The sequence below is a fragment of the Thalassophryne amazonica genome, chromosome 13 (genome assembly GCF_902500255.1).
Source record: "Thalassophryne amazonica chromosome 13, fThaAma1.1, whole genome shotgun sequence".
Classification (NCBI taxonomy): Eukaryota; Metazoa; Chordata; class Actinopteri; order Batrachoidiformes; family Batrachoididae; genus Thalassophryne; species Thalassophryne amazonica.
This window is the reverse complement of record NC_047115.1, coordinates 45,234,780-45,249,959: the sequence shown is the minus strand read 5'-3', so window position 1 is coordinate 45,249,959 and position 15,180 is coordinate 45,234,780. Positions and strand designations below refer to the sequence as shown.

Sequence of the window (15,180 nt, the reverse complement as noted above, 5' to 3'; positions counted from 1 at the left end):
ATAGCACAGAATAAAGTGAGACAGACAGGAGACAATACAGGGTGATATATGAATAGTAAGACAGTACAGACAAAACAAGACTGGCAGGACAGTTTAACAAACATGAGCAGGCACAGAGTAAAGATATGTTATTATAATTGTGTGGAGTGAACTGTGATTAAGTAGTTATGTTTGGGGATGCTGAGGTTTATCAAATATGCTATGTATGTGTGTGGAGTTGTGGGAAATGTCATCTTTGGATGGAATGATCAGTAAAGAACATCACACCTTTTTGCACAGTTCCAAAAGAAAAAGCCAACAAAACTATCTATCTGTGAACTGCTGTTTCCTGTGCTGTTGTGTTTTTTAAAGCCATCTTCAACAGCCGGACTGTCACAGATGAAGGCAGAGGGGAATGCTGATTTATGCAGCTACATTTATTTCAGCTGTGGTCAGTGGCAGTTTTTTGTTTGTTTTCCTTTAAAGCCCCTGTCACACCTTGACTATTCAGCCTGCGTATGCATGTGAATACACTGGCCTACATCTAATGAATAATGGGAAAGTTTTGCGTAAGTTAAGCGCACGTTGAAACATGCAGGATACGTCATAGTATGGTGAATTTGTTGAAAAATCTTGGGCATGCGCAATATTTTCGATGCATGCCAGGGTATGGCTCATATGCCCCGCATATGTGGGCCGTAAGTTGTAGTTAAATTATGTGATTGTTGACATGCGTTACTTGTAAGTTACTCATAAGTAGAAACATGTTGAGATGTCTAGCTTAACCAAAATGTTGGGAAAGTGTAAGTACACGGACCCACAACAGGGGGCGCAAATGAACGGACAATGGAATAGGTCAAATAACAACACTTTACTGTTGCGAACGTGCACAACAAACACAACAGATTACACAATAGATCAGAGGTCAAATTACAAGGTGTCGTGTGGGCAGGCTCGAAGATAGGAGACGCCTGTCCAAAGCAGAACCGGAACCACACGATTTCCTCCGCCACCAGACCCCGGGAATACTGGAGCCGCCAAGTCCCGAACTCCCAGGTGGCCACTGCCTCCGCGTGTCGGACCTGGTACTGCTGGCGAGGAACAAAAACACAATTAAACGTGGGTGCGTCTGCACCCAGCAATCTGCACGGCAGGGAAGCTACCTCCACCTCTCGTTGGAGAAAAAGTCTGTTATCACTCACAAAAATCACAAAAAGGGCTTTCTATCAAGCAGTCAGGCTGAGGATATTACCTTTCAGGTAGAACGATATCTCGGCAAAGAGGTGGAGATGACATCTTACTGATATACCGATGCAGATCAGATGAGTGGTGACAGCCGTCACAGGTGATGAGTGTCAGCTGTCACCCCGGCTGCTCCTGTGAGGCGGCAGCGCCCTCTGGTGCCTGGAGCCCGCACTCCAGGCAGGGTGCCCTCTGGTGGTGGTGGGCCAGCAGTACCTCCTCTTCAGCGGCCCACACAACAGGACCCCCCCTTCAACAGGCGCCTCCTGGCGCCCGACCAGGCTTGTCCGGGTGGCGGCGGTAGAAATCGGCCAGGAGGGCCGGGTCCAGAATGAAGCTCCTCTTCACCCAGGAGCGTTCTTCAGGTCCGTACCCCTCCCAGTCCACCAAATACTGGAAGCCCCGGCCCATCCTACGGACATCCAAAAGCCGGCGCACAGTCCAAGCCGGCTCGCCATCGATGATCCGGGCAGGAGGCGGTGCCGGACCCGGAGTACAGAGGGGTGAGGTGTGATGTGGTTTGATTCGGGACACGTGAAATACAGGATGGATCAGTCCAGCCGCAGTGAGGCTTCAGCTGCCGGCCTCACTGCGGCTGGACTGATGACCTTCTGGATTTTGAAGGAACCGATGTAACGGTCCTGTAACTTGGGGGAGTCCACTTTGAGGGGGATGTCCTTTGTCGACAACCACACCTCCTGCCCTGGCCGATACGCAGGGGCCGGGGTCCGCCGACGGTCTGCATGGGCCTTTGACCTCATCCGGGCCCTCATCAAGGCAGAACGGGCGGCACGCCACACCCAACGGCACTTCCATAGGTGGGCCTGGACCGAGGGCACACCGACCTCTCCCTCAACCACTGGAAACAAAGGCGGTTGGTACCCCAGACATACCTCGAAAGGGGAGAGGCCGGTGGCTGACGACACCTGGCTGTTATGGGCATACTCGATCCAGGCCAGATGGGTACTCCAGGCCGCCGGGTGCGCGGCTGTCACGCAACGCAGGGCCTGCTCCATCTCCTGATTGGCCCGTTCTGCTTGCCCGTTGGTCTGGGGATGGTACCCGGATGAGAGACTCACCGTGGCCCCCAGTTCCCAGCAGAAGCTCCTCCAGACATGCGAGGAGAACTGGGGACCGCGATCTGAGACAATGTCTGTTGGGATCCCATGCAGCCGGACGACGTGGTGAACCAGGAGGTCCGCTGTCTCCTGGGCCGTCGGGAGCTTCGGGAGGGCCACGAAGTGGGCCGCCTTGGAGAATCGGTCCACTATCGTGAAGATGGTGGTGTTGCCCTGGGACGGCGGGAGACCCGTGACAAAATCCAGGCCGATGTGGGACCAGGGGCGATGGGGCACGGGCAGCGGCTGGAGCAGACCCGAAGCCCTACGATGGTCAGCCTTGCCCCTGGCGCAGGTGGTGCAGGCCTGGATATAATCCCGGACGTCGGCCTCTAGGGACGCCCACCAGAAGCGCTGCCGGACAACTGCCACGGTTCTTCGCACCCCTGGATGACAGGAGAGCTTAGAGCCGTGACAGAAGTCCAGGACTGCAGCCCTAGCTTATGGTGGGACGTAAAGTCTGTTCTTCGGCCCAGTTCCGGGGTCCGGGCTTCGTGCCAGGGCCTCCCGGACGGTTCTCTCTACGTCCCAGGTGAGGGTGGCCACGATAGTGGACTCCGGGATGATGGGTTCCGGTGGATCCGACAACTCAGTTTTGACTTCATCTTCATGTACCCGGGACAAGGCATCCGATCTCTGGTTCTTGGTCCCGGGACGGTAGGTGATCCGGAAGTCAAAACGGCCGAAGAACAGTAACCAGCGGGCTTGCCTGGGATTCAGCCGCTTGGCGGTCCTGATATACTCCAGGTTCCGGTGGTCAGTGAAAACCGTGAATGGCACGGACGTTCCCTCCAACAGATGTCTCCACTCTTCAAGAGCCTCTTTCACCGCAAGGAGTTCTCGATTGCCGACGTCATAGTTCCGTTCGGCCGGGGTCAACCTGCGGGAAAAATAGGCACACGGGTGAAGGACCTTATCGGTCTTTCCCGCTCTGGGAAAGCACAGCTCCTATCCCTGAGTCCGAGGCGTCCACTTCAACCACTAACTGGCGACTAGGATCGGGCTGCACCAGAACAGGTGCAGACGAGAAGCGCCGTTTCAACTCCTTGAACGCGGCATCGCAACGATCCGACCAGGTGAAGGGAACTTTTGGTGAGGTCAGGGCTGTCAGGGGGCTAACTACCTGACTGTAGCCCTTAATGAACCTCCTGTAGAAATTAGCAAAGCCGAGGAACTGTTGCAGCTTCCTACTGCTAGTGGGTTGGGGCCAGTCTCTCACCGCCGCAACCTTGGTCGGATCAGGAGCGACGGAGTTGGGGGAGATGATAAACCCCAGGAAGGACAAAGAGGTGCGGTGGAACTCACACTTCTCGCCCTTCACAAACAGCCGGTTCTCCAACAACCGCTGCAGGACCTGACGTACATGCCGGACATGAGTCTCAGGATCCGGAGAAAAGATGAGTATATCGTCTAGATATACGAAGACGAATCGGTGCAGGAAATCCCGCAAGACATCATTAACTAATGCTTGGAACGTCGCGAGGGCGTTTGTGAGGCCGAACGGCATGACCAGGTACTCAAAGTGACCTAATGGAGTGTTGAATGCCGTCTTCCATTCGTCTCCCTTCCGGATCCGAACCAGGTGATACGCATTTCTAAGATCCAGTTTAGTAAAGATTTTGGCTCCATGCAGGGGGGTGAACACGGAATCTAATAATGGCAACGGGTATCGGTTGCGAACCGTAATCTCATTCAGCCCCCTGTAATCAATACATGGACGAAGTCCGCCATCTTTCTTTCCGGCAGCTAATGAGTCCCGGATGTAGGTCTCCATTGATTCGCGCTCAGGTCGTGAGAGGTTGTACAGCCTGCTGGACGGGAACTCAGCGCCTGGAACCAAATCAATGGCACAATCGTACGGACGGTGCGGGGGAAGGGTGAGTGCCAGATCCTTGCTGAAGACGTCAGCAAGATCGTGGTACTCAACTGGCACTGCCGTCAGATTGGGCGGGACTTTGACCTCCTCCTTAGCCTGGGAACCGGGAGGAACCGAGGATCCTAAACACACCCGATGGCAGGTTTCGCTCCACTGAACCACCACCCCAGACGGCCAATCGATCCGGGGATTGTGCTTTAACATCCATGGGATGCCCAAAATCACGCGGGAGGTGGCAGGAGTTACAAAAAACTCAATCTCCTCCCGGTGGTTTCCAGACACCACCAGAGTTACTGGTGGTGTCTTGTGTGTGAGTAAAGGGAGGAGGGTGCCATCTAGTGCCCGCACCTGCAATGGCGTAGGAAGCGCCACCAGAGGGAGCCCTACCTCCTTTGCCCATCTGCTGTCTAGCAGATTCCCTTCTGACCCCGTGTCCACCAGTGCTCGGGCTTGAAGTGTTAAATCCCCGCTCAGGATTGTGACTGGGAGTCGTGTGGCAATTTGTGTGTGTCTCACTTGAATGTCTTGACCCCCCCTTAGCCCAGTCTCTAAGGGCGAGTGTTGACGTTTTGGCCGTTTGGGGCAGTCTCTCTGTGTGTGCTCTGTTGAGCTGCAGAGAAAACACTCTCCACGGATCAGCCTTCCCATTTTGGCCCTGTGCGTCTCCCTAACAACGTCAACAGGGGGAGCTGTTGCCCCACAAAGCACTGTGGCTGTGGAGCGTGGGGAGGGCGGCCCCTTTTCGAACCCGGAAGGGAGAGGGGTGGCGCGTATCAGGTCACGTCCTTCCCCTCGCTCCTGACGGCGTTCCTCTAACCGATTGTCTAATCGTATAACGAGATCAATAAGCCCGTCTAAATCCCGCGGTTCGTCCTTAGCCACCAGGAGCTCCTTTAGGACCAACGACAGTCCGTTTACGAAGGCGGAGCGGAGGGCAGTGTTATTCCAGCCGGACCTCGCAGCCGCGATGCGGAAGTCGACTGCATAAGCAGCTGCGCTCCGGCGCCCCTGTCTCATTGACAGCAGCACGGCTGAAGCGGTCTCTCCTCTATTTGGGTGATCGAACACTGTTCTGAACTCCCTCACAAACCCATCATATGTCAGAAGGAGCCGTGAATTTTGCTCCCAAAGCGCTGTAGCCCAAGCGCGTGCCTTGCCGCGAAGCAGATTAATTACATAAGCTATCTTGCTAGAATCAGTTGCGTACATGACAGGACGTTGTGCGAAGACGAGCGAACACTGCATAAGGAAGTCCGCGCACGTCTCCACACAACCTCCGTACGGCTCTGGAGGGCTTACGTATGCTTCCGGGGAAGGTGGGAGGGGTCGTTGAACGACCAGTGGAACGTCACTGTTACGCACAGGGTCGACAGGAGGGAGAGCCGCAGCAGCGCCCTGAGGGCGCGCCTCCAGCTGCGCGGCGAGAGCCTCCACCCTGCGGTTAAGGAGGACGTTCTGCTCGGTCATTAAATCCAACCGAGCCGTGAAAACGGTGAGGATCCGCTGCAACTCACCGATCATTCCTCCTGCGGGTGCCTGTGCACCCTGTTCTTCCATTGGCCGTTCAACAGCCGGTTGACGCCCCTCGGGATCCATGACGTTGGCCGAGATATCCTGTTGGGAAAGTGTAAGTACACGGACCCACAACAGGGTGCGCAAATGAACGGACAATGGAATAGGTCAAATAACAACACTTTACTGTTGCGAACGTGCACAACAAACACAACAGATTACACAGTAGATCAGAGGTCAAATTACAAGGTGTCGTGTGGGCAGGCTCGAAGATAGGAGACGCCTGTCCAAAGCAGAACTGGAACCACACAATTTCCTCCGCCACCAGACCCCGGGAATACTGGAGCCGCCAAGTCCCGAACTCCCAGGTGGCCACTGCCTCCGCGTGTCGGACCTGGTACTGCTGGCGAGGAACAAAAACACAATTAAACGTGGGTGCGTCTGCACCCAGCAATCTGCACGGCAGGGAAGCTACCTCCACCTCTCGTTGGAGAAAAAGTCTGTTATCACTCACAAAAATCACAAAAAGGGCTTTCTATCAAGCAGTCACGCTGAGGATATTACCTTTCAGGTAGAACGATATCTCGGCAAAGAGGTGGAGATGACGTCTTACTGATATACCGATGCAGATCAGATGAGTGGTGACAGCCGTCACAGGTGATGAGTGTCAGCTGTCACCCCGGCTGCTCCTGTGAGGCGGCAGCGCCCTCTGGTGCCTGGAGCCCGCACTCCAGGCAGGGTGCCCTCTGGTGGTGGTGGGCCAGCAGTACCTCCTCTTCAGTGGCCCACACAACACAAAATCTATGAGTAACTTGCTTTGAACCTATGTATAACTTATCTCTAATGCATATTGACATATGTACGAGGTCTGTTAGAAAAGTATTCATATATTAAAAACCATATTTCAAAAACCTGATGGATTTGAATCACGTGTGCTTGCATGAGCCAACCTTGAACCTTTGTGCCCATGCGTAAATTTTTTCACGCCTGTCGATTGCGTCATTTGCTTGTAAGCAGCCTTTGTGTGTGGCATGGGTGGAGTCTCTCGTCGGATTTTCTTTGCAAGGAAAATGGCGGAACAACTGGAGCAGCGCGACTGCATCAAATTTTGCCAGAAACTGGGCGACAGCCAGGTGGAAACCATTCGGATTATTCACACGGCTTTCGGTGACGATCCTATGGGCATCACACAGATTAAGGAGCGGTACAACCGGTTTAAAGACGGCCGCACAACGGTGGAGAGCGAGCCACGCTCTGGTCGGCCTTCAACATGCTGAAATGACCAGATCATTCCAAAGTGAATGCTGTGGTGATGTGGGACCGTCGTGTGACTATCCGAGAAATTGTGGAAGAGGTGGACGTCAGCACTTTATTGGCACATTCCACTGTGACAGAAGATTTTGCCATGAAAAGAGTGGCGGTGAAATTCATGCCGATGGCTTCGGCACGAAGCTAACGGCGGAACAAAAGCACCATCGTGTTGAAGTCTCACAGGACATGTGAAATGCTCACCTCTTCCACCATTCAGAAGATTCAGACGGCTTTCGGTGGCTTTTCAGTCGTGTGACTATCCGAGAAATTGTGGAAGAGGTGAGCATGTCCCAGCATGTCCTGTGAGACTTCAACATGGTGGCGCTTTTGCTCCGTCGGCAGCTTCGTGCCGAAGCCATCGGCATGAATTTCGCTGCAACTCTTTTCATGACAAAATCTTCTGTCACAGTGGAATGTGCTGAAAAAGTGCTGATGTCCACCTCTTTCGCAATTTCTCGGATAATCACACGACGGTCCCGCATCACCACAGCGTTCACTTTGGAAATGATCTGGTCATTTCAGCATGTTGATGGCCGCCCGGAGCGCGGCGCTCTCCACCGTTGTGCAGCCGTCTTTAAACCGGTTGTACCGCTCCTCAATCTGTGTGATGCCCATAGGATCGTCACCGAAAGCCGTCTGAATTATCAGAATGGTTTCCACCTGGCTGTCGCCCAGTTTCTGGCAAAATTTGATGCAGTCGCATTGCTCCAGTCGTTCCGCCATTTCCTCGCAAAGAAAAAACGACAAGAGACTACACCCATCCTCACACAAAGGCTGCTTACAAGCAAATGACGCAATCGACAGGCGTGAAAAAATTCACGCATGCGCACGAAGGTTCAAGGTTGGTTCATGCAAGCACACGTGATTCAAATCCATCAGGTTTTTGAAAAAAATAAAAAGGTGGGATACTTTTCTAACAGACCTCGTAGATGTATTTGATGTGTTCCGGACAACCGCAGAAAGTGTCAGCTATCATGTGTTGTGCTTTTCCACATCCAGAACGGATACCAAAATAATCGACCTGTACTGTACCATTTCTTTGACACCCTTTGGTTGTGGTCCCAAAATTGTGGACCGCTTACAAAAGGGAGGTGCTAACCTGCTGCTGTACATTGATTGGCTCACCAGCTAAAGCAAAACCTGCAGTCCTCATGCGAAACAGTTCAGACTGTTTCAAACATTAAAACCATTTAGAATCCAAGAATATTTTATGCAAAGAGAAGGAATATATCATTTAAGGGGTTTGTATTATTTTAAATAGCTGGCACTAGGACAACCAAGAAATGCTTCTGTGTCCCTATTTGTGGCCCCAAAAAAATGGAATAAGCTCCCTGAGAAAAACAATGCCCAAATATCAACCAGTTTAAATATTTATACAAAGAAATGGTATTCTTCGGATATGTATCTGATGGACAATGTTGAGTTTGTGTTGTATGATGACTCTGCTTCATTTGAATTCTTACTATTGAATATGTAACTAGAACGAAATAAGAGCTGTTGTGAAATACTCACTTCCCTCAGCTGTAGTTATGAGCTGCTACTGTTCAGACTTTGTCGAAAATGAATGTGTATGAATTGGCACATAGCTTGGTTTGATTTGACTGTATGGGTGGGTGTAGGCATTAATAAGCACTGCTTCTGCCTCCACCTTTTGGGCACCATGTACATTGTTTTCTTGTTCTTTCGTTCCTGTAACTTTTGTTGTTTGTTTATTTTGTGTTTTGTTTTTTATATTGATTTTGTGGTCTGTAAATGTTTTTTTTTTTTGTTTTTTTTTTTGGAAGCATTGGTGCCTAATAAATTCAAATAAATTAAATTAAAAAAATTCAAAACCATACACACATGGAGTAAATATAAAATCTTAATGTTACCTGTTATGTTATTTCAGTCGGATTCATTGTCTGAAGAAATATAGTGTTTTTAAGAGGTCTCTTTGTGTTTGTCTGCTCCGGTACATTTCTCAGCATGAACCAGACGATGCCAGCGCTTTGTGACACAAGAGGAAATTTTACTTATTTTAAAGTTTTAAATAGTCACAGCACCTCATTCATTCACATCAGCATTTACCATAGGCATGATTGGACTCTTCAGCATTATGCACGCAATGATAATGAATCCCATGATCCACCAAGACTAAAATGAAATTAATTTAAAAAATGTTAAATTACTCTCTTTGGCCTCTTTGTGGAGGGAGCAAAGTTGAGCAACAGTGTACACGCTATCGATGATGTGCATGTCAATATCTACATGGTCTGCCTACCAAACAAAGGGTACTGCTGGTGGTGAAAACGCAAACCAATCCATTGCATCATGCAGAAGATTATTCACCACTTTAGTGAGAGCTGTTTCTGTGGAGTGATATTTTCCAAAAACAGACTGCAGTGGCTCAGAAAGATTATTCTCAGTAAGGTGGTCCATGAGCTGCAGTGAAACCACTTTTTCCAGAATTTTAGAGCAAAATGATAGATTTTATATTGACCTATGTTTTTTCAATATACTAGGGTCAAGCTTAGATTTCTAAAGTAATGGTTTAATCACTGCAGATTTGAAACATTTAGGAACAGATCCAGAAGCTAATGAGAGATTAATAATTTCCAGCACAGATCCTTAAACAGTTTTGTTGGTTGTTGTTAATAAGCAGGCTATGCTTTTTGTAGACGTTAGTTTCATCAGCATGCCTAGTGAGATACTATCAAATTTGGTAAATCTAGGTAATACCTCAGTAATGGCACCCACCTCAATAGCAGGGTGTAGTGGCTGGGTTGAGGCATACTGAGATATGTTTAACCTACTGTCTTCTATTTTCTTCTCGAAGTAATCCAGGAAATCTTGTGCTGTAAAAGGAGAGCGACTTACTGTGTGTGTGGTGGGGGGTAGGGGAGTCAGAGGGGATGTGGGGGCTCAGAGTTTAGATCTCTTATGGCACTAAGAAAAAAGTTACTCTTAAACCTGGTGGTTCTGGTTGTGAGACTCATGGGTCTTCTTGCAGATGGCAAAGGAGTCCATTGTATAGGTGGGAGGGCCTTTGTAGATACTTTGTGCCATCTTGAGGCACTTGCTCTGTATGTAAAGCCACGGGATGATCGCACAAATCTTGGTGGTGCTTGTGTAGAGGTTTACCAGGATCTTCTCCGAGAATCTGGCCTTATTCAGTCTTTTGAAAAATTGCAGATGTTGTTGAGCCGTCTTCTTTGCAGCAGATGTGTTCATAGTCCATTAACGGTCTTCAGTGACATGAACGCCTAGAAACCTGAAGGTAGTAAAATGTTTCACATCGGTGCTGTTGATGTAGAGGGTCTGTGGAGCGTCCAGGGCTTCCTGAAATCAGTGAATTATTTTGCTTTTTATAGATGTGTTCAGGAGCCTGTCTGTGTAGATAAATTCCTTACTACCAGTGGTGGGCACAGCTAACCAAAACGTTAGCGTCGATAACAGCTAATCAGCTTACTGAAAAGTTATATTTTATAAAGCTAAACCAATAAACCACCCAAAGATTTATCGGGAGCTACAGCTAACCGATAACCATTAACTTTCAGTATTGCCTCTGGTACACTTGCAACTACTAACAAGCTGATTTTGAGTTTTAACACCACGATTACTTCTGGTAGCATCAAAGGTGACCACAGACCCAAACGATGAGTCAGCAGTTCTGTCTTTGCACCCTGCCCACTGCTGGAAGCTCCTGTTTACTACATATTTTGCAGCATTGAAGCGATTGAGAGGAGCTAAGCTCAACTCTACACACACAAAACAAGCCATTATTCCTTAACCGAATACAGCAGTGCCACAGTGAGGCAGAAGTCTTGGAAAATAAAGCATTTTTGACTTATGGTTTTCATTTAAAATCAAATTAATCCAGATAGAATAACTCCATTAATGTCAATTCTGTCATTTGTACACACAAATTCTGAACTTTTGTAACAAACACAGACAGATGCCAAAGGGCAGCCTGACAGATTATGGGTAAATGAGCCTCCGCTAACACTGATTGGTTGCAACAACTCTCAGGCGCGCAAAGGATTATGGGATATCTCAATACTTAGGGTGAATACTGCCATGAACACTACTGGCCAGTAGATGGCAGTAGAGACCATGAAAACTTGCCAAAACAACTATTCCAAATAATCCGTGTCTGTTGCGTTTAATCTGCATGGAATTTAATAAACGCAAACCAAATTTCAGACATCTTATATATATTACTCTGGAACAAAGACGACAAATAGTGTTGTAAAGGACAATAACCAGGACATTATAGAGCAAACAGGAAGCGATTGCAACTCACTGTGATTCCAATTGAAAATAATGGAGAAGCAACCTGAGCTTCTTCTGGCATTTTTGTATAAAACAAACACAATAACATTGTCTATAAACCCAGAGAATATATTCACGAGAGCTTGAGGCACAAAGAGTTTAATGCTGTTGTCCGTGTGGAGCCTGATCAGAGCATCTCAAATGCATTTCTCCTGTCGTGAACTTCTCCTGATGACTTGGGTGATATTGCCAGTAACTTAGTATGGTGTCAAGAGCAATTATCTTGTGACCAGTTCTCCTCTGATGGCAGAGGATAGAGCGGTTTCTCCTGAAACCAGCTCTCCTCTGTTTACAGAGAATAGAGCTGTTTAACTGCTACAAAACATTTAACAGGTAAGTGCTAAAATCTTTGGTATCAGACTTAATAAAGGTTTTTAACTGTTAAAGCTTTATTCACTTCACCTGCACAAACATGTTAGCGGTGTAAAAATTATCGGACTAAAAGTTATCGGAAGATAATTGATCTGATGATGGTTTTCAAAGTTTTCTGAAAAGCTAATCCGATGATGAAAACATTATCTTGGATTAGCGGATTAGCGGAACTGTGCCCACCACTGCTTACTACAGGGTAAAGGTAAAGGAAAAAAAAAACAGTTGAAGCTAGTAAGTTAGCAATTTGATGGGAAAAGCAAGTAGTGAGTGGTTTAGTCCAGTAGGAAAATATGGATGTGTGCCTCATTTTGAGAAATCTATGAGAAGAAAACATTGATCTTGCTGAAGCTCTTCAGTGCATTATTCATCAGCACACACTCAGCAGGAAATACCTAAAATGTGACAATATGTCAGTTGTGGTGTAATTAGTGACTTCACAGTGAAATTATTTCCATTTCCTTCACAGCACCCTGAGTGGCACTCTGATCATTTGTTTTTGACACCACTGGTATAGAGGCTTTTAGGTTTGTAGGGCTTATTCATCCTGGTCTCTTACTTGATCCGGGTTCCTTCGATATTTAACCTATCCCTAGGTCCAGAGCATCATTCGTTCCCAGACCAGTATGGGCATGCGACACCGCGACCGCTCCACCACAGGCAACACCCTAAAGACAGCTGGCTGCAGCTCCGCTCTTACCACTTACTTCTTTGGAGAAGACCTGAGGGGGAAACTCACAATCGGCAGCTTCCTGGAGTTTCAGAGGAAACTACAACATGATGTGCTCAAACTCGAGGTGATGGACATGCTGTGTATTGGAAAGTGCTATATTGAGAACATGAATGTTCTAATTTATCATACCGCTGTGAGTAGAAGTTAAATGAATTTGGTTCTTGCTGCTTTTGACATTTTAAATATTATTGCCCTCATCTGTCCTCATCCAAAGAATGAACCGCCCCAATTCTGCAACTAGAAATGAATTAAATTCAGTAGACTTGGTTATGAATATTCTTCCAGTAAACAAACAAATTAGCAGACAGTGACAGGAGAGTGATAGGTGTGAGAAAACGAGGGCTGAGGAGGAGAATAATTACAGCATGTGGATTTCCTGTCAGGTCAGCATGACTCCATGTTGTGATCGTTCAGTATTATAAGAATCTTCTTTTTCTCTTCGGACTGACAGCAGAGATCTTCTGCCCTGCTTCCACGGTGTCCATAAATGATTAGTGGAGAGATTATAGTTGTATTAATTAGTGTGGGTAGTGCCTAATTGACACACAGAACTAAACGGTGCTGTCTTCTGAAGCTGTAAGAACAGGGTTTGAGTTTGCCCATCTGCCCCAAACAAAGCAGGCAGTTACTTAGGCTGCAAACAGTCTCTGCACTCAGACACCTTTTTTGTAGGATATTTAAAGTCCTTCCCTCACTTATTTTCATTCATTCTCTGGCCATGTTTTGCTGCTCTCACACTACTACCCACATTCAATCAGTTGTTTCTGGGGATTATGTAAACAGTAGCTTTTCTGAGAGCAAGGTTTCATAGTTTTGTGGAAACTGAATAGCTGGTCTAAGCAATCTGATAAATCAGTGCATAATAAAAATGTCAGAGCTTCAGTAATGGGACCTTCGCCTTTCAAAATATAGATGCTGCATGAATGGTGAGGCCATGCCTGAAAAATTCAGTGCAAGCGTATTTTGCTGCAGTTAAGTGCTGCCTCTCAGAAGTGTGGTACAGTAATATTTTGAAAGCCGTCTTGTTCAGACAGGAAAAAGGCAGGTAAGCCATGAAGCTGTTGAGCAGCCTCAGACATCAATTGAATAGATTGACCTGACACAGCCAAGACCCACTGCTGTTCAACCGTGTGCCACCAAAATGTTGTTTTAAAAACAATTTTCATGTCACCCAGCACCATTTGCAAAAATGACTCAAGTTGAAGCATGATACTCGTATTTATGGTTTTCAGTTTCCTCAAGCTATTAATTTATTTCCCGTGGGTAGCCCTCAGTCTTCATCAGTCTCTCTGTGTCTCCAGTTTGAGCGGAATGATCCTCTGGACGGCCGAATCACTGAGAGACAGTTTGGAGGCATGCTGCTGGCCTACAGTGGTGTTCAGTCTCGCAAACTCAAGCAGATGCAGAAAGGTTTGAAGAAGATGTTTAAAGATGCACAGGTAGGTGATCTTTTTAATACATGTTATTAGGGATGCACAGATATCACTTTTTTCCAGACTGAGTACGAGTACATACATTTTGGTACTCTTCTATACCGAGTACCAATACAAATACTTTGATACCATTACAGTTTTATGATGACTTTGAAAATATGTTTTATTCATCAGCTGTTCCTTACTTTTTGACTGTAACTGCTACCAATATCATTAGGTTTGTTTTTATTTGCAAACATTTCACTTAAATCATATAACTTCACTTTTTGACTACAACAAATTGTCCTTTAACATTAACTGTGTGTTTCTTAACAAACATGACACTGACAGACATCTCACTGAAATGTAACCTGTGGACTTCAGCACTACAAAATACACAACACCAATAACTGAACTGAAACTGTCCATCACTTACTTTGTCTGTGAGCACTAAAAGCCTTTTTTGATAACGTGAGGGCAGATTTTTAATGTTTTTTGATGAAAAGAAGCTTTTCTGCATTGCCAGCTGTGAGCCTGTTTCTGTTTTCATCTACAATGTGTGACACTGAGCCAAACAGCCTTTCACTCTCCACACTATTTTTTTAACTTGTAATTAAATACGTACCAGTAACATACACAAATACAAACCGTAAATGGTTTTTATTGGAGGAGCACAACGTGCACACTGTGTCACGTGGCATCTCCCCAACACATGGAGGCAAAACGGAGTCATTTTAACATTATTTAATTTTTCTTTGTGGATCATGGGATAATTTACTTGCGTTCAGACAGAATAGCCTGAAGCCTGTGCTAGCTGAGCCGTTAATGAGGAGCAATGACTCAACTTGTGATCCAAAGTGCGGCTCGTGGAGGTGAGCAGATGGCCCGAACGCAGCACCACAAACATTCTGCAAACGGATTACACCTGTAGCGGACTGAGCCGGTCTCCCTTTGACCAGAACACCCACACCAAGGGCTGAAACTCAACAACCTGATGGACATCCTCCGCTGCTGAAACTATGATCGGACTTCTGACGAAGGAACTGTGGAGCAAAGTATTGAAGTCACGGAGGAACTTTTTATTCAGCCACACGAGGAATTAAAGTATTTTCAGATGTTGTTTTCCAAACTCAGGAGGCTTGATGTGGATTATTTTTCTTCAGGATTGTATGATGATGAATTCCACTGAAACGAACAGGTAAGACTTTTTATTTACTCTGTGTGTGAATTTACTCTGCATGATGGACTGCGGCTTTCAGCCAATCAAAAACAGCATTGACGGACATATTTTGACTTCCGAGTAAATTACATGAAAGC

General features: G+C 47.1%; 1 protein-coding gene across 5 annotated transcripts in view; it reads left to right on the top strand.

The window, feature by feature from the left end:
• The window catches only part of micu1 (mitochondrial calcium uptake 1), a 100,923-nt gene that overhangs the window by 62,044 nt on the left and 23,699 nt on the right, over positions 1–15,180 (top strand). For all 5 annotated transcript variants that reach the window (XM_034185660.1, XM_034185658.1, XM_034185656.1 and 2 more), the window contains 2 exons: positions 12,315–12,515; positions 13,753–13,890. In XM_034185660.1, coding sequence (XP_034041551.1) covers positions 12,315–12,515; positions 13,753–13,890 — 339 coding nt within the window. The remainder of the gene's footprint in view (positions 1–12,314; positions 12,516–13,752; positions 13,891–15,180) is intronic.